Source organism: Phyllostomus hastatus, unplaced genomic scaffold (genome assembly GCF_019186645.2).
Source record: "Phyllostomus hastatus isolate PE091 unplaced genomic scaffold, TTU_PhHast_1.1 phas_contig_1162, whole genome shotgun sequence".
Taxonomy (NCBI): Eukaryota; Metazoa; Chordata; class Mammalia; order Chiroptera; family Phyllostomidae; genus Phyllostomus; species Phyllostomus hastatus.
This window is the reverse complement of record NW_025333537.1, coordinates 12,202,354-12,221,547: the sequence shown is the minus strand read 5'-3', so window position 1 is coordinate 12,221,547 and position 19,194 is coordinate 12,202,354. Positions and strand designations below refer to the sequence as shown.

Below are 19,194 nucleotides of genomic sequence, written 5' to 3'. Positions count from 1 at the left end.
CAGGGGGCTGGGGGGTGGGATTACAGCCCTAAGCATAAGATCTAAAACCATAAAACTCCTACAAGGAAATACAGTCCCAAGTCTTCATGACTCTGCGTAGGGTAAAAAATAGGACTCAAAGATCATGAACCATAAAATTAAAAAAATCAATAAACTTTCTACTAAGTTTAAATTAAATTTTGACACGGTAGAGGACCATATCAAAATTTAAAGCTTTTGTTCCTCAAAAGGCAAAAAATTTAAAAAAGGAAATAAAAGAAAAGGGGAAGCCAGACTAGAAGAAAACGTTTCCAAATATTTATCTAGTAAGAGTCTAGTGCCCAGAACATAAAAACAACTCTTACAATTTAATAATTAGAACCCAGCCAACCAGACTGTTTTCAGTGGACAAAAGGTTCGAACATACATATCCACAAAGACGACATATGAATGGCACGTAAGCACAGGAAAAGATGCTCCCAACACTTAGCTAGTAGGGAAATGCAGATAAACCACAGTGTAACGAGTCTACACACTCACTAGAAAGGCTAAAATTAAAGGCAGACACTGTCAAACGTTGACGAGGGCGAGGAGCAACTGAAACTCCCCCTCCCCACAGGATACAATGATGCGCTCACTTTGCAACGCCTTCTGTAAGTTTCGTCCGCCATGAAACGTGCGCTGCCCTGTGACCCAGGGACCCGCCCCCGGATACTAACCACAGGAAACGGTAACGTACCTCCTTCACACGCGGATTTGGATGCGAGCCTTTGTGGCAACTTTGTGGCAACTTCCCTCACAAGAGCATGAAGCTGGAAAGGGTCTAAATGTCCACGCACAGACAGACAGGCAACAAATTGTATCTACGCGGCAGCACGCCACGGCGGAGCGGAGGAGGGGCGGAGTGCGGACACACACGCGCGGCGTGGGGACGGCCCGAAGCAGCACGCCCAGTGAGCGCTGCCAGACCCCGCGCCGGCCCCGTTACACGCTAGAAGGAGCCCATCTGCTCCACCGAGCCGGAAAGTAGGTCAGCGGTTGCCTGGGAACCGGGGCGGGGAGGTTGGATCGGGCGCGCGAACACCTCCGGTCGTCATGGCAACGGCAGGCCTCTCGCTGGCGGTGTTGATGAGTCAGGTGCGCACCTTTGTCAAAACACATCAGAGGTGCATCGACAGTGGATGTGTTTCATTGTATCCAAATGAGACCTCGAGAACGTCTGATTTTTTTCAAAAGCAGCCATAGGAAAGAAAAAAAAAAAAAAAGACGACCTTGGAAGGAAAAATAGTCAGACTGTCGGCAACTGCCTGGCACAAGCCGCAGGAGCCAGAGGCGGCGCGATGATCTACTCGGAGCGCGGCGCGGTGAGTGCCGGCTTCGATCCCCACCCCGGGCAAAGCGCTCTCCGAAACAGGGACGCCGCACAGGCCTTTCCAGCAACCAGTGGCAACGTTCACCCACAGCAAACGCCGCCCGGTAAAACACCAGTGACGGCAGAACAAGGGCGAGCCCGGACGGAAGGAGGGAAGCGGGGGAGGGAATAAAAGAGTCGAGAAAAAGGCAGGTACAGGGGAACGAATGAATATTGACCGTGCACAGTAACACGGATGGAGCATCGGCCTGCCCCATGACGATGGCGCTTCATTAGGGAAAGTGGTCCGTGGCATAACGTACGGTCAGGAGCCGCCTGGAAATACGGCCCAGGTATCACATGACACCAGACTTCGGCACAGAAAAGTGGAATGTGGAATTCTCTTTTTTTTTTAAGATTTTATTTATGTATTTTTTTAGAGAGGGGAGAGAGAGAGATAGAGTGGGGGGGAGAAACATCAATGTGTGGTTGCTAGGGGCATGGCCCCGCAACCCAGGCATGTGCCCTGACTGGGAATCAAACCTGCAATGCCTGGTCCGCAGCCCACGCTCAATCCACTGAGCTACTCCAGCCAGGGCAAATGTGGGATTCTCTAGAGCAGCCCTCACGCAATGAGTGTGCAGCTTCGCAGCTAACTGAGAATGGATTTATGACCAACCTTCTCCTGATCAATCTACAAGAAAGCAAGGAAGGGATACAGGGCAGGAACCGTAGAGGGAGACCACACAGTAGGACCACGGATAAAAACACACGCAGGATCAGTAACGATAACACTTATCGAGGGCTCACTCCCCCCAGGCCGGCCAGGTCCACCCTCCTGCCAGGGAAGGCACCACTTGGGGTCTGGTCCGTCATCTGAACAGCAACGTTCACTACAAAAACCGATGAGCCACAATGGGGGGAAGGTATCAAAGTAAAATGGGAGCTCAGAGAGCGTGGACAGAGACAGCCCCAAAGCGGGGCCCCTCGGCCGGGGCTAGAGGGGTCCGCATGGGCTCAGGCCCGACTGTGTGGGTGCTCTTGCAGCCGTAGCCCCCAGAGGCAGACTTCCCTGGGTGGCCCGGCTCATCGCCAGGCCGCAGGCACACCCAGAGGCCCGTGGGCAGGCAGAGCCGATCAGCCAGTCTGGAGCCCACACGCCAGCAGGGCGGCACCAGGGGTGGGGTGCAAGACGCCTGCACCCGGGGCCCCAGGAGTCCAGTCTCCCGGGTAGAGGAGGGCCGGGCGGGCGGGTGGGCGCGCGCGGAGGGCAGAACCAGATGATGGCCCCCGCCCCCCACGAGCATTAGCTGGAACTTCCGGAGAAGCAATTTTCCGAAGCAATAAACCTTTAAAAAACACCCACCACCAGCACCATCACTTCTGGAAACGCACCGAAGAAAATCATTTAAAAGATGAAAATTTAAGTACTAGTTGGAACAGCAAGCTGTTTAGAAATCACCTAAGCGGCCTCAACAGGGAAATTAGGGAAGCGACTCACCGTCCGTCTGGAGAACAGGGAGGGGCTCCCGAGAGGCTCACCAGAGTGTGCCGTTCCCGCCACAAGTGCCCGCGACAGAAAACGAAGCCCCCCCCCAAAGGAGAGAACCTGCCGAAGTCGGGGGGTGGGGGGCAGGGCAGGGACTGCACCCGGAAACAGCGCAAACGGGGTCCTTCACACCCTGATTGCCGTTTCCCAACGGCGACCGCGCATCCCTTCCTGAAGCGCGCGGGGCCACGGACAGACGGGTGCAGCGTGCGAACCAGGAAGCCCCCGTGACAGTGCGGCACCGTGCCGGCGGATGGGAGGGCTGCGTCCCGTCCCAGACCCCACGTCTGTGCAGGCACAGGGGGCGAAGGCCTACAGTTCTCACCTTTGGGACAAGGGAGGGGACCGACAGGGGAGAGATCACACGCCCCTCCGCCCGGCAGGCGCCCCCACCAGGTCTGATGCTTCCCGACCCAGGGGTGGGGTGGGGGCCCCAATGTTGATAAGTTGCCGCAGGAAAAACCACAGTCCCCCCGACTCCGCCCTGCCCGACGCGGCTCAGTTTCACGGTGCGCGACCCTCGTCTGAATTACCGTCACTCAGGCTCGGGAGACGACAAACGGAAGCGAGACTGTCTTGTTAACAGATGTTTTCAGAAAACAAACAAACAACAACAAAAAAGAACCCAGACGTTTTTCTTACCGTTTCAATGGGTTGTTGAGCGCCGGTGGCACCTGCTTTGGTGGAAAATGCTTAATTGCACTGCTCCCGCTCAGCCCCTCCCCAGCGTCTGCCCCAGAGAACATTCTGGAAGACTCATGCCATTCAGTGTGGATATTATTACACAGAGAACAGCCACACGGGCCCGCTTCCCAGACATGTTTATTTTTAGGCCCCTTTAAACTCCCGCCCACCCTTTAAGGACCAGGTCAAACGTCACCGCCTCTGAGAAGCCTTCCCGGATTCGTCCCCACAGAACACACTGTGCCCCCTTTCTTCCCTGCTGCTTGCTCCTCGGTCTCCCGTCCTAGAACTGTGCAGAGCACCCCTTGCTGGCTGAGCTTCTCCATCTCAGCGTCTGTCTCCTGGACCAGCGTTCTGAGCATCTTAGGAGAGGGAGTGTGAGTCCCTGCTTCTGAAAGGGACTGTGAAAGTCCAGCCGATTGTCTAGACCTGCAGAGACGGGCGACAGGGAGCCACCAGGTCATGACGAAGGCAGCGTTTTAAGATCAGCCTGGCCACTGGTAGCGGGAGGGATCGGAGGGGGAGGACCACAGCCCGAGGCCAGGAGGCAGCCCCAGGGACGTTCCAGGGATGACCCGCACGTCACCCACCGGGACACCGCGCTCAGCCCGGGAGGCTTCCCTGGTCAGCAGCCTCGGGGGCGTAAGACGAGACACGTTTGCTTCGTTTTTTACCAACAACTCCAGAACACCCAAACATGGGTTCCTTTTTTCCCCCCAAACTATCCATCTTGAGAATCAGGAAAACTACTGAGTCATCTACAGGTAGCTGCTTTGAAACCTGTCAGTTTATTCCAGACAGGGTGTGGAGACTCAAAGAGGTATGTCTGATTAAGAGATTGAGCAGACAAGCCCCAGACTGGGAGAAGGTGTTTGCACACCACACAGCCGACCACGGACCGGTGTCTAAAGCATACAAAGAGCTCTCAGCACCGCAGCGAGAAAACAGACAGCCCAGATAGAAATGGGCCACGGTCTGAACAGACGCCTCACCAGAGAGGACATACAGATGGAAAATAACCACACAGAAGATGCTCCAAACAGCATGTCATTAGGGAGCCCTGGCTGGTGTGGCTCAGTGGATTGAGCGCCAGCCTGCAAACCAAAAGGTCGCCAGTTCGATTCCTAGTCAGGGCACGTGCCTGGACTGTGGGCCAGGTCCCCAGTGGGGGCCACATTGATGTTTCTCTCCCTCTCTTTCTCTAAGAATAATAAATAAACTCTTTTTAAAAACATGTCATCAGGGAGTTGCAAATTAAAACAATGAGATGCCACTACACACCCGTGAGAACGGCTCAGTTCCCAAACACTAACAGCCAAATCCTGGTGGGGCTGTGAAGCGACAGGAAGGCGCACTCACTGCGGGGCAGTACAAGGTGGTCCGGCTCCTGCGTATGACAGTGTGGCGGCGTCACACACAACTCAACACACTCTTACCACACGGTCCAGCAACCACGCCTCTCGGGGCTCACCCAAAGGAGCTGAAAACTTCTGCCCACACACACAATAAAATATGCACATGGATATTTACGGTAGCTTTATTCATCACTACCAAACCCTGGGGGCACCCAGGGTGCCCTTCAGCGGAGGGTGGGTGAGCGAGCTGCGGTCCGTCCAGACGGCGGGCGATTATCCGGTGCCGGAAAAAGGAGTGACCAGGTCGAGAAAAGACGTGGAGGAACCTAAGCACACAGACTCGGGGGAAGGACCCAGGCGGAGGAGAGTGCTGCACACCCTGTGTAATGTCAGCTACCGGGCCCGCAGCACAAAGGCAAAACTAAACAGACGGCGAGAAGGGCGGGGGGTCGTTGCTGTTTTGAGAACGGGGGTCTCACACAGAGCTGGCGGAGCGAACGGGCAGGAACATGTCACAAAAGCATCAAAAACGTAAAGTTCCATCTCGTCTTTTGACCTCTTCACTGGCAGCGTTCTCTCCTAAAGATTACCTACAGGAATATTTAACAGAGACTTTATGTTTAAAAAGAGAATGTGTAAAAGGGGGAAATGGAAACATCATAACAATAGCCAGCAGCAATGTTTCAAAGAGGACGGAGATGAAACACGGGGGATGAACAGACAATCCAGCTATAGTATCAATAGAATGCTACACTGCTATTAAACGTTACATTCAAAATGATTTAAAACGACAGGTCGTTGCAAGGCCCCAGGAATCCTGAAACTGTTGTAAAGAGTTACTTATGTGTGTGCCTGTGTGTATTTGAAGAGGAAGAAAACCACCACTTTGTATCAGGTTTTTCAAGGGGGTGGGGGTTTACTGTTATAGTTAAACAGTGTCATTTATGTATTCTACCTGATTACAGTAAAACTGTTTTCAAAGCTAAACCAATTCTAGCATTGACCAAAGTGGCATGTTAGTGTGTGTGCATATACACGCATCCACATATTAGCCGCGCCTGCCCCTGGATCACGCACGGGTTCGGGGACGACTTTCATTCCTCCCATTTCACTCAGCGCTGTTTTCCAAACTTCCCCAGCGGAGCGGCGGCTACTTTTGAAGTAAGGGGCCTTTTCATACTGGCCAGCAGCACACGCTCACACAGGGTTTCCTGCTGGGTGGAGAAAGAGGTGGAGTGTTTTTAAAATATTTCTTTTTTTCTTTGCTTCGGCTGGCCTGAGCCTGTTTGGGGCGTGAGGGGGAGCCCTCCACTTCCCGCAGGCGGACGCGGTGGCCACGTTCCGGCGGAAACCACAGACCAGTTCGGGGCCTGCTGTGTTCCTCTGCCTCGGCTCCCGGCTCCCGACCGCCGTGTCGCTGGTGCTCCAAGGTCCCCAGGAGCCCCACGGCCGCTGCCCCTGCACATCCGGGAACTGCGTGTTTCTAAGTCCACTATTTTCGGGTCCCGAAACTGTTCGAAATGAAACACCTGTGTCTCCTGGCGGTGTTTCAATTCACCAGCACTTCCTTCGTTCCTGTGTCTGTGATTCTCAGCTCCGGCTGCCGGCCCAGGTGACCTGGGGAGTCTTCTCGAAGTCGCCGAGGCCGGGCACCCCGAGGATAGCGCACGTCACTTTGTAAGCCCCCCCCGCCCACCGGCCATGCGGACAGGCCTCCGCTGCTGCGGAGCCTTGACTCACTCGGTCCGCCTAGGGACGCTGTAACAAGCGCCACACACTCCAGGGCTTGAGACAAGAGAGGCTGGTTCTTTGCAGCTCTAGAAGCCGGAGCCCCCGCTCCCTCCTGAGGCTCCGGGGGAAGGCCCCTCCGCTGCCTCTGGCGCTCTCGGTAGGTGGCTCCTGCGCCCACCGGCTCGAGCGGCGCCCCCCCCATCTCTGCCTCCGGCTCTGCGGTGCCTTTTTCTCTGTGCGTCTCCCTTACAGGGTCACCTCATCGGATGGAGGGGCCACCACATCGTCTAGGGTGGCCTCAACTCAAGACTCTTAATGACAGCCCTGGCCAGGTGGCTCGGTTAGTTAGAACGCTGTCCTGTACACCAAAGGCTTCTGGGCTCCATTCCCAGTCAGAGCCTTGCACCTCGGTTGAGGGTTAGATCCCCAGTCCCGGCACGTACGGAAAGTGACCGGTGGGTTTCTCTCTCTCCCTCTTCCCCTCTCTCTCTCTCATCAATAAACATCCCTTCGCGGCATCTCCTGGCACCTGGTGGCCAGTCCAGGGCAGTGGCTTGGCGTGGGCTCTGAAGCCGTGGGGGAGCCAGGGGACCCGTGCCTCGGTGTGCCCATCTGGTAAATGGGAATGACGGCGGCTACCTGCCCGACGGGGCTCTCAGGCTCCTGACTGTTAAAGTCCGCGTTCCTCCAGGGCTCACCGAAGGGTGATGCATGTAATGCGTGTAACGAGCGTTCCATGGTTGTTCATTTTCTACAAGAAAATAAGGGACAAACGGCAGAATCCCACAAAATCGCCCTCAGAGCCACACAAAAACATTCCGCGCACTTTCTCCTCTCAGCGCGGGCTGTCACAGGAGGGAAGAACCCAAAGGAACCTGAGTCTCGTAGAAACACAGGACTTTTCCCAGACACAGAGGCGGCTGTTGCGATCGCTGCACTGTCTTCTTTCCTTCTTTTTACCCATTGTTTCCCCAGTCCCGGGGAGTCTTTATTTTATGTATTTTTTGTGTATGTGTCCTTCCACTGTTCACGCCCCTTCGGCCACCCTGCCCTCTGACGGCCATCAGCCGCTGTCTGTCTGTGGGCCTGCTTGGACTGCGTCTTGTTGAGTCTTCGGGGGAGGGGGTTCCTTTTAGATCCCACGTACGAGTGGAAACATGCGGCATTTGTCCTTCTCTGTCGCACGCACTTCGTGGAGCACAGGGCCCCCCGGGCCCATCCGTGTCGTCACAAGGGGCCAGATTTCATTCTTGCTCTTGCCGAGTAATATGCCAGTGCGTGAACACGTGTCTACAGGTAAATTGGTCATTTCTTTCATTCTCGTTTCTCACCTGCGTGAGAATCCCTAAAGGCGACGGGAGACGCCGCCTGGTGCACGGTCACAGACGCACCCAGGGACGCTGGGCGCGGTGACTTCCTTCTGGCCACACTGGTTGTGGGCGTCCGTCTCACAGGACGGGCGACGAGTCGGCCCGGCCAGTCACAGCGAAGTCCTCTGCTGCTCAGGGGGCCCCCGCGTCCGGGCCGCCGCGCTAGGCTCCAGATTGCCAAACTCGGTCGGCAGGTGACTTCGACCTTGACTTCACCTTGAGCGGGGCTGCAGCGGAGCAGCCAGTTCAGGGCCCCAGGAGCGTTTCAGTGGGCGGGGAAGCAGAAGCTCCTCCCACAGGCACCGCTAAGCCCCGCCCACCCCACCTCTGCTCCAATCTCCGGACGCGCGCCGCGTGGAGCACCCGCCCACGCCTGCAGTTGCGGCCAATCTCTGGGGCCCGGGGCCCGCCGGCCGGGAAGAAACCCTTCACCTCCCGCCCTTGCCTCCAGCCCCCCGGCCCGGCCCGGGTTTCCCACCACCCGCCTCTCGCCGCGCCCCCCCCGCCCCGTTCCCTCTGGCCCCGAGTCCTCCACCCGCCGATCGGTCTCGTCGCCTCTCGCCCTCCCCCCCCGCCGGCAGCACCAGCCCTATCGGCTGTTTGCGTCCACACTCCCCGCATTCCCGCACAACGCGGGCTCATTAAAACCTTTCGAATTAAGACCTCCCCAGCCTCGCCGGCTGAGCGCCCCGGCCCTGCCCGCACGCACAACACGCTTCCGGCTCTTATCGCAGACTTCCAGGCGGTTCGTACATTATATCCTATTAGAAACTCCGTCCCACCCGAGGTTGTCACAACTCAGAGACTACAGCTTTCCGTGGGAGGGTCGGTTAGTGATACGTGCGCCTGTTCCCTTTGTTCGCCGGGGAGCCTGCACTTCACGCCTCATTTGACAGCACGACTCCACCGAAAAGCACAAGCAGCAGCAACTACTTGTCTCGGTTAAGGAGCGGGTCTTCCCGGGGCAGGTGGCGAGCTGGGCGCGCCCCTCCCGGCCGGAGAGGTCGGACACCGGAGGGGACTGAGAAAGCGCTGGAAGGTGAGTGGCCGCTCGTGGAACGACGTTTCTCGTCCCGGAACCTTCCGTCCCTCCTAAAGAGAACGGGAAACCGACGCCCACAAACCCAGAAGTCATCTCCGCAGCCCGAGTTCTTCCTTGAACTTAAAACACCACCACCAGGGTGGCCCAGAATTCCCACACGGCGCCTGCGCTGTGCACGGCCCCGGGAACCGCCACCGCGGCCCGCGGCGTCTGAGGACCTGAGTCCGAGCACAACAGGAGGCTGGGGCGACTGGCCGGCCACCCCTGCGCTGCGCCCCTGCACCCTCCCTGTGCAGGACCCTCTCTGCGTCCCACACTGGAAGCCCACCCACGTCATCCGGCGGGTCCGTTGGCCCCCACTTCCGGGGCTGGCTGCAGAGACGGGTTCTGGGGGGGTCCAGGAGCCACGTTGCCCCAAACAGAGAGATGCAGCGGTGGTGCCCCAGGCCTGGTGCGGCCCCGATGGGGAGAAGCAGCTTTCTCCCCAGGGGAGTGAGGGGCCCTGGGGGCGGGGGGCGGGGGGCCCTCCTGCCACCAGGAGGAAGAGCCGGCCAGAGGGGTCGCCCGCCCAGAGGAGAGATGAGAGACAGGCGGCTGAGGGGCTGCTTGCGCACCTGGGCCCAGACACCCCCAAACTCCCCCACGTACCCGAGGAACCTGGGTCCCCTCGCCGCTTGGACTTCATGAGTGTGGACCTAACGGCAGCCCCCGGACGAAGCCACCATGATGGGCCCCCAGCCACCAGGAGGGCGACTCCCCGTGAGGACCGCACCCACTCGTCCCAGCGTAGAACGGAGATCGAGCCCTGCCCTGTGACGGGCACCTCTGAAGAGCGCGGCAAAATACGGCCGCCGAGCCCCGTTCTTGCCATTCTTCCCTGACGGCAGCCCGCCCCACCCCCACGACAAAGCCCGGAACAATACCAGATGGTCATTTTCCTGGCTGACCCCGCTTTGATGGGCAGCGACACGGAACCCCGTCTTTACTGGTGAGATCCCAAAAAAGACCTCCAGGGGCGTAGCTGGAGAGGTCCTCCCCGGGAAACCAAGGTATCTGAGGAGAATGCTGGCTCCCTTCCAGTCTTTGTCTACAACTGGATGCGTGTGTGATGGCTGGGCCTGCCGCAGCCATCCTGCCACCATGAGGAAAGAAGCTGGAGGATGACAGCCAGTGGACTGGGTGCCACAGAGCGGACAGGCACAACCCGCCTGGTGACGCACCAACCACACAACCCCCCTCTAAATGTCCCCCAGGTGAGATGAGAACATAACCTTACTGTTGCAGCCTCTCTGGGGGCGGGGGGGTCCTGCTCCCTGTAGCGGAGAGCATGTGTGAGTGTCCGAGGCTCTCTGCGTCTCTGACAGCCCAGGGTGTGGGGGGCACGCTCGGCCGGCAGGAGCAGGTTCCCAGGGGAGCCACGCGGGGGTGCAGACTGAAACCTCTGTCAGGAGGCGTGCGGGACGCTGACCGGGGCGCTGAGTCTGCAGCGACAGGCACCGACCTTGCTGTTCCCAACGGGGAGGCTCTGGGCCCCCCAGCCCGAGTCCCTTCCCTCCCTTGGAAAGAGACCATGGACCGCGGGCAGGAAGACATCTGGCTGAGGCCGGGGTCCCCCGTTAGGGGCAGCACCCAGCGGGCACCCGGCTGGGAAAGGCGAGCTCCGCCCAGTCTCTCCTCCCCCCCTGTCATCCATTCATTCATTCGCTCACTCATTCATTCATTCGCTCACTCACTCACTCATTCACTCACTCATTCACTCATTCATTCATTTACTCACTAATTCATTAACTCGCTCGCTCACTCACTCACTCACTCACTCATTCACTCACTCACTCACTCATTCACTCACTCATTCACTCACTCATTCACTCATTCATTCATTTACTCACTAATTCATTAACTCGCTCGCTCATTCACTCACTCACTCACTCATTCACTCACTCACTCACTCACTCACTCATTCACTCACTGACTCGCTCATTCACTCACTCGTTCATTCATTCATTCGCTTGCTCATTCATTTCACTCACTCATTCATTACTCACTGACTCACTCATTCACTCATTCATTCACTCATTCACTCATTCATTCACTCACTCATTCACTCATTCATTCACTCACTCATTCACTCATTCATTCATTAGCTTGCTCATTCATTTCACTCAGTCATTCACTCACTGACTCGCTCATTCACTCACTCGCTCATTCATTCATTCACTCACTCATTCATTCATTCATTCATTCATTCCCTGCTGTGGCTAAGACTGCGGTGGACCTCAGAGGGTGTGAACACCAGAAAAGAGAGAAGAGACAACCCGTGGTGACAATCGGAAAGAAAGGCAAAGGGACCTCGGGGTGAGAGATCTCCCTGCACACTGGGTGCCTGGTGCACGGCCATCAGCTCAGCCCGGAGAGCCCGAGGCTGGCACCTCAGTCCACGCAGACAGGTGCCGGCCGTCCACGCCACGTTCCCCCGACTTAACGCTCTGAGGCCACGCGCCGACACCCGGCGTGGCCCCAGCAGGACGGCCACTTTGGGACACCAGGAGGCGGCCACTCGGCAGCCACAGTCACGTCAGCGTGCCCCTCACCAGGGACAGCTCCTCTCGCCTCCAAGGAGTTTGCACTTGGCCCCTTTTGTGCTCCACCTCCCCACTGCAAATAATGACGATGACAATGATAATGACAATGATAATATTCTCAAAGCAAGCCTGTCAGGCCCAGCACCGCGACAAAGGTGAGCCCTGGTCGTGTCTGAGGCTGCGGGGCCAATCGGGCGGCTGCAGCCCAGAGCGTGAAGAATGAGGGCCCCCCCCACCACGGGGCAGCCGCCCCGAGCCCCCGCCCCCCCCAAAGTCTGGGGCCCAGCTCAGGAGCGCACGTCGGCCAGAGGGGTCTCCGCCGTCCTCACACGCACGTCCACCTGCTGTCAGTGTCCCCCACGCCCGCTGCCGGGGCCCCGGCAGGCCCTCGGCGCCTACCTGCTCCGCGGGTCCAGGTGCTGGCCCACGCAGGTGAGGGCGGCCGTGGTCCCCACACCATCGTTGTCGATCTCTTCCTGCACGGCCCAGTGGTCTTCGCCGCTGACCCTCACCGCCGCGATTCTCACACCGGCCGCAGCCTTGATCCTGGGGGGTGGGGAGACACGGAACCACCTCAGTTGGAAACAGGCAGTAAGAGCACACCCCAAGCACAGACGCGCCCTCGCCTCCGGGGGGCGCCGGGGGCGCTGGCTGTCCGTGGCTTTCCCCTGACAGCTAAGTGTCCTGCAATGTTCCCAGGCGCCCAGAGTGGGGGGGGGGGGGGGGGCCAGAGCTGCCCCCTTCAGGGGGAGTGTTCTGTCGGCAGCCCTCGGGGAGGGAGGCGCCTTCTGCCTCAGGGGCCCCGGGACGGGAAGGGACGACGTGTCGTGGGGGTGGAGAGGATCGGCGGGGCCTGCGCTTCCCCCGCAGGCGGGGAGAGGTCCCCCGGGGGAGGGAAGAGGAGAGGAGGGTGTGGGGACCTGGGAGGCAGCCCGGCCAGGGGACCGAGGAGGAGGCACCGCCGCCCCCACGGCACCTCCCCCCGGAGACTCTGGATGCCTTCCTTTGCCCCGACTCGCTCTTCCCTCCCGCGAAGTTCCGCCGGCGGCACGTGCTTCTGCTCGAAGCTGTCCGTCCCGCCCGCATGACGCCCCGGGGACTCACTCGTGCGAACCACGAAGACAGGCACCCTCTCTTCTCCCCCGCTTTCGGCCGCCCCAACCTGCGGCCCCGCGGGGCCCTTGGCGAGAAGTTCCAGAGCCGGGCCTCGATGGGCAGAGCCCCCCGCCCCCCCGGGGACCTCGCGGCCCCGCTGTGCCCCGCACCTGCTGCTCGAGCGTCTCGTCACATCCTCACACGGCTGCTCGCAGAGAGCTTTCATCAGGCGGCCCGAGGTCAGGGGTCCTCAGCGTCCAGATGCACCCACAGCGGCCCTCCCACCCCGTCAGCGAGCGGCCAGCTGGGGGCCGCAGAGCCGGTCACTGCGGAGCCGGGACCAGGAGCCAGCCCTGCGCCCGCCCTGCCCCCACGCGCACAGCCTCCCCGTGAGCCCCGCGGGCGTCCTTCCCTGCCCGCCCGGCGCACACTCGGGGCTCACGTCTCTAACCAGAGTCTCGCGCGCTCAGCTCCCTAACCGCGGCCCCATCGCCAGCCCTCTGCCCTTCAGGGCCGACGCGTCCCAAAGCCAGCACAGGCCCTCGTCCTCGGGGCCTTCGTCGCGCAGCCCCTCTGCCCTGATGCCCAGGGCGAGGAGCACCATCCCCCCGCCCCCCCCCCCGCTGTCCCCCCCCCTATTGCTGTGCGTTCTGTGTTTCCCGCCCGAGAACGCCGCAGCAGTTGAGCTCGCCCTGGAGTTTCAGAGCCCGGTGACCCGCCAGGAGTGACCACCAGCACTGGACAGCGGGGACAGGGCCAGCGCAGGCCAGGAGGCCACCCAGAGTGCCCGCCGCGGCTGCCGCTGTGCTCGAGGATCGGAGAGAGACCCGGGGTCCCAGGGGGAGGTGGCGGGAGACGGACTCAGGGCGGGGTCCTCCAACCAGCAGGGTCAGCGTTCTCCAGGGCGGCAGTGGCCTCCAGCAGGGTCGCAGGGACAGAGGCGGGGACAGACCCAAGTGGCCTCGCAGGGCATCCCGGGGATGGGGTGACGGGCCCCGGACACCACGAACACTGGTCCACTTGCTGCTACGCCGTCGGAGCCCCGATGGGCCCCCTCCGGGTCGGGCCGGGTGAGGTTCCAGCCGCCGCAGCAGACGAGGCAGCCGAGGACGGGAGACCCGGGCAGCGACCCCAGCGGCCCTGCCTCATTCCCCTCCGTCTCCCCAGACCTGTGCAGGGCCCGCCTCGCTGGGCACGAAGAAACCTGCCAGGCAAGGGCACCCAAGTCCTCGCATCTCCTGCTCCTCACCCTCCATCTCGGAACTAAATGTCTCCTCTCCCCGGGGTTCTGGTTTATTCCGTTTGCTGGCACACTGGGTGTGCGGACAGGGGTTCGTCTTGCACAAAGAGAACTTCGGTCTCCGCCCTCAGCTCTTGCGAGCTGACCTCTGAGGCCCCGGAGCAGGGAGCTGACTGATGGGGGTGGGAGGTCAGTTGACCCAGGCGCCTCGGGCCACTCGGTCCCAGCCCGGCCTCTGCGGCGCCGGGACCCTGAGGTCGGCCGAGGGAGCGGTGAGCCGTGCCCACGTGACCCAGCCCCATCAGTCTATTCCTAAGCTCCAGCTCTCCGGCCAAATCCTGCCCAATTTTAGACCACATTTGCTAGAACAATTTAAGCCCAGAAAGATCCATGCCTTGAATATTCATTGTGTGTTTCAGAGAAGTATTTTTAGGCTCGGTGATATTCTCGACGCGTGTTATTTAGAAGCCCCGGCATCTGAGACTGTGCGGTGAGGGGATGACTGATGGTCCCAGCGCCGGGAGGCGCCTGAGGGCCCAGGGGCCGGTCCAGCGCAGAGCCGTGACCGCGAGGTGGCGGTGGCCCACAACCAGCTCGGTCTGGGCGACGACTGGACAGTCCACACGTTGGCTTAGTCCCCCCCCCGGTGTAAGACCCCCGCACAGTAGGGCAAGGGGGACCCCCACCCAGGAGGGGGAGAGGGAGGGAGCCCTGGGGAAGAGGAGGATGGCGGTGGGACGGTGGGGGGGGTGGTCTTCAGTGTCTGGAAGCTGTCACTGGGCAACACAGCGGCGGTCTCGGGGTCAGAGGGCTCCGGAGTGCAGCTGCGGGGGCGCCTTGGGGCCTGCGGGTGCCTCACCTCGGCTAACAGAAGGGGGCGCGGCTGTGCCGGGCACGCGGCGAGGGTGAGCCGGAGAAGCAGGAGAGACGCTCGTTGGGGTGTGACCAGAACAGTCCGATGCGTTCACGTCCAGTTGGGCGCCGGCGGGCCTTTGCGGGAACAGGCACCCCCGCGGTGAAGGACAGGGGCCACATTCACGGGCCACCTTCGGTCCATTCACGTGACACCTACTTCCCGATATCCTCACGCACACGCACACACACAGAACGTACAGTCACCATCCTGGGGGGGCTCCGTCCCACTGACACTTGCTGCCCGACGTCTTGGGGCCGGGAGCACAGAGCACAGGGCCCGTCGGCAGACAGCGGGATGCGTCAGGAACCCCCGCTGGAGAACGGACCGTCTATAAGGGACTCCCCTTCTGCGCGCACACTTGACCTTGGACGACGGCCGGGCGGACCCCACGCTCGCCGCCGGCGTCTCTGCCGTCGGGGTTGGCCGGCCGTGCCGACTGCAGGCCGGAAGCAGGGTGCGAACGCACTGCCGGTCTGTTACAAGGGGACAGCGCCAGCCTAGTCCCCCCCGGTAAGGGGGCTGACACGTGCCGGTCAGGCTGCCGAGAAAGGGGACTCGGCCGGGGCCCACCGCCACCCGGCCCTCGGGAGGGGTTGCTGACAGTGAGCAGGGACTGGCAGATGGGGGGGATGGAGGGCAAAGCCCAGGGGGGCCCTGGGGGAGCCGGGGAGGCCCTGAAATGTTTCCGCTAAATTGGGTCCTTTGGGGGGCCCCCACTGGCAATGCTGAGTGAGAGATGGAAACCGTGGCCCTGCACAGGACGGGGGAGAGAGCGCGCGGCCAGCGGGCAGCACCTTCGGGCCCCGAGTGGCGCACAGTGGGACTCGCTGGACCCACATCGTGTTCAACGCGAGATAAGCAGCCTGTCACCCTCGTCTCCCTCGCACCTGTGCGGGCAGACCTGGCACGTGTCCGGGCAGACCTGGCACCTGTGCGGGCAGACCTCGCACCTGTGCGGGCAGACCTGGCACGTGTCCGGGCAGACCTCGCACCTGTGCGGGCAGACCTCGCACCTGTGCGGGCAGACCTGGCACCTGTGCGGGCAGACCTCGCACCTGTGCGGGCAGACCTGGCATCTGTGCGGGCAGACCATGCACCTGTGCGGGCAGACCTAGCACCTGTGCGGGCAGACCTCGCACCTGTGCGGGCAGACCTGGCATCTGTGCGGGCAGACCTCGCACCTGTGCGGGCAGACCTGGCACCTGTGCGGGCAGAGAGCACATCCCCCACCTGGTGGCCGCGAGCTCGCTGCCGGCCGGCCGGGAGGTCTCACGTCCCCGTCCTCGGTCGGTTCCCCTCCGTCAGCCAAACCTCCGCAGGTCGACGCGAGATCCCCGGGATGCTCCCACAGGCTTGGCTGGTGACGCTCACAGCAACGCCCACGTCACGCGTGTGGAAACGCACTGAATTCTGTACTCGTGGGGACCGGCGTCCTGGCGGTGCTGAAATCAGCACCTCACGTCCTCCTGCCTCCAGCCCCTGAGCCACGCCGCTCCCTCTGCCTGGAAGGCGGCCCCACGTGCCCCACGGCCCCTGCCACGGGGAGCCCTGCCTGGACACCCGCGGGCCTGGCTCACCTCGCCCCTGGGCGTCTCCCCCACGGGGCCTCAGCGCCAGGAAACGGGGGCTTTTGTGTGTTGTGTTCGGCGGTAATGACACGTGGGGGCATTTCCCGGACGCTGCTGGAGCGCAGGGCCTCTGCCCACGCTGTCACCTGTCCCCGGTGCTCCCCAAACATCCAACGTGGAGGGCGGAAGGGGCCCAGGAAGAGATAGGCGTCAGGTGGCCACGTTCTGTGCGGGAGAGCGAGGCCGTGGAGGGCGACGCTGGCGGTGGGCGCACCTCCCGAGAGGAGCCGGCACCGGGCACGGGGCTCGTCCGGGTGCAGCCGGGGAAACCAGAGGGTCTGACGGGCGTGCTCCCGGCCGACCGCTGGCCCCGTGGCCAGTCAGCGGGGGAGGTGCGTGCGTCCCCGCGGGGCCCTGGGGGCAGGTGACGGACGCCTGGCTCCGCTGAGGGTGGCTTTGTCCCGGGACTGACACGGACAGACATGACGGGGCAGGGAAGGGTCGGAGGGGGGCCTGCGCACTGGCCCCGAGTGCGAGACGACCAGCGTGGGGGTCCCCGCTGCCCGGGAGCCTGAAGAGTGGGCACTGGGGACGCACAGTTCGGTCTCCGAGTCCCGGAGAGAGCAGGAGCCCCGGGAACAGGCAGCCCATGCCAGAGTTTCGGCTCCGAGGACAGGGGTGTGCAGAGGAGGTTTTTCTGTGAAGGGAGAACTTTCCAGAAGCAATGTGTGCTGCCTCCTGTGGGGCTACCGCCCCCTCTCGTCCCCTTGTTCCTCTAAGGAAGTCGGTTTCTGGGCAGACTGTACGGGCCGCTTTGACAAACCGGAAATGTAACGTTCTCACAAACAAGAGAATCGTCCTAATCACTGCACAGCAGGTGCCTGCTGCTGTGTGCTGGTTGTTCCGACGATGCCCTGGGGGACGGCCGGTCACCCGCGGAGGGACTTGCAGAGCTGGGGGGCCCCTGAGGCCCCAGGAAACCATGGAGAAGAGGGGAGCTGCGAGGCTGTTTCCACTCCAACTCCAGACATCCCCCCCCCCCACTCCGGCCAGCGCAGCGCTCAGCGCGGACCTGCCCGCGGGTTCCCCTTGGTCGGAAGCCCCACCCAGCCTGGGAAGCTGGTCTGGGCCCAGCCTGCTGTCCCCACGCCTCCACGAGACTGTCCCTGTGCTGTCCCCCCACCGAAGGATGGCTTCTCCACCTAACCCCTTCCCCCGACTCCAGACGCACTTGAGGGCAGCCCACGGCGCCCCGGCTCCTGGTGGCCACACGGGTCCTGCCCACGCTCCCCCCTGAGTGCGGGTGGGACCTACGACGCACACGGAACCCACAGAATGTGGTGACGGTGACAGACTGTCCCTCCACGGGGGCAGTGCTGCTGGGAGGACTCCACTTGGCAAGCGAACCCCCTCCAGACACCGTCTCTCCCCGGCGGCTCTGAAGGCGTGAACAGCGAGGCCTCGTGGGGCCGGGCAGCAGGGGGCGCTGCAGGGAGCCTCCGGGAGCGCAGGGCAGCAGCCAGCAGCCAGCGACAGCCCAGGGCCCTCCGTCTCAGGACGGCCTGCAAACGGGCTGCCAGCCGCACGAGAGAGTCTGGAAGCAGGTCCGTCCCCAGTCGGGTCTGGGGTGGGAACAGGGCCCCCCTGGTACCACGAGGGGAACCAGGGGGACCCCGAGCAGAGGACCCAGCCTCGCCATGCCAGGGCTCCCGACCCAGAGAACCTTGAGAAAATAAAGGGGTGTCGCTGCCAACCTCCGAGTGTGTGCTCGCATTACGGGTCGCCGTCACCCCATGTTTTTAAAACTTCCGATCCGGTGGCCACACCGAAGCGTCTCAGGTGTCTCCCGAAATCATATCCACCCCCCCCCACCCCACACTGGCCGCTCCCAAAGCGCAAGGCGCAGGCCGCGGCTGGGTGGACTCTAAGATAAGGTGAAAGGCAAACGTGACCCGAGGCCCGACTCGCCAGGACACAGAAGGTGACGGCCCGTGTGTGCAGGGCTCACCGAAGCGGGCCTCTGGGCTCCTTCACGTCACCATGGGAACGGGGCTCGGAGCGGGGGCCAGTCACACCTTCTCCCCAGGCGCCCCAGAGTGCGCCGCCCGCCCCTGACGGACGGCTGAGGCCGGCCACTCGCCCGCCCGCCGCAGGGCGCTCGGGTCGCCGCGTCCACACTCCCGAGTCCCCGTTTAATTCCCCCGTGTCAGCCGAGTTCCTTTCGGGATCAGAAGCAAAGAGGTGTTCCTCTCGTCCCTGACTAGCTATAATTAACTCCAGAAATATTTGTCCTTCAGCCAAGAAACGGTCCCTTTATAGCCGCCCGCGGAGTTATGAAAGGACAGACTGGCAGCGGATGCGGGAGCTAATAATACGGCGAGGCGTGGGCCCGGCGTTTCCCGGGGCAGCTCGGCCCCGCCTCTCGTCTGTGAGTGACGGCTGCATATTTAAATATGCAAATGAGCCCGTCCACTGTGACCGCGGGTTAGATTCCGAGGCTGAGCCGGCTTATTTATGCGCCCAGACACCCACCGCGCTGGCTTTCTCCCTCCTTTTGCGTCTCAGCTCAAACGCCACAGTGTGTGGTGTGTTCTCCGCGCGCGGTCCACTCTCGGACGCGATTTCCATAACGGCAACATTTGCATACAGATGGCAAATAAATACACGCGCGCTGCCGCTGGGGCGGCGGCGCCGGCGGTCAGCAAATCCTATTAGGGGCGTTATTAACCGGC

General features: G+C 61.5%; 1 protein-coding gene across 4 annotated transcripts in view; it reads right to left on the bottom strand.

Moving 5' to 3' along the window:
• TMEM132B (transmembrane protein 132B) overlaps positions 1 to 19,194 on the bottom strand; it is a 151,732-nt gene that overhangs the window by 45,955 nt on the left and 86,583 nt on the right. For 2 of the 4 annotated variants that reach the window (XM_045841193.1, XM_045841221.1), the window contains one exon: positions 12,043 to 12,189. In XM_045841193.1, the coding sequence (XP_045697149.1) occupies positions 12,043 to 12,189 (147 nt within the window). Of the gene's footprint in view, positions 1 to 718; positions 892 to 12,042; positions 12,190 to 12,908; positions 13,009 to 19,194 lie in introns of those variants that run through there. The other 2 variants (XM_045841203.1, XM_045841213.1) reach the window with 2 other exon arrangements.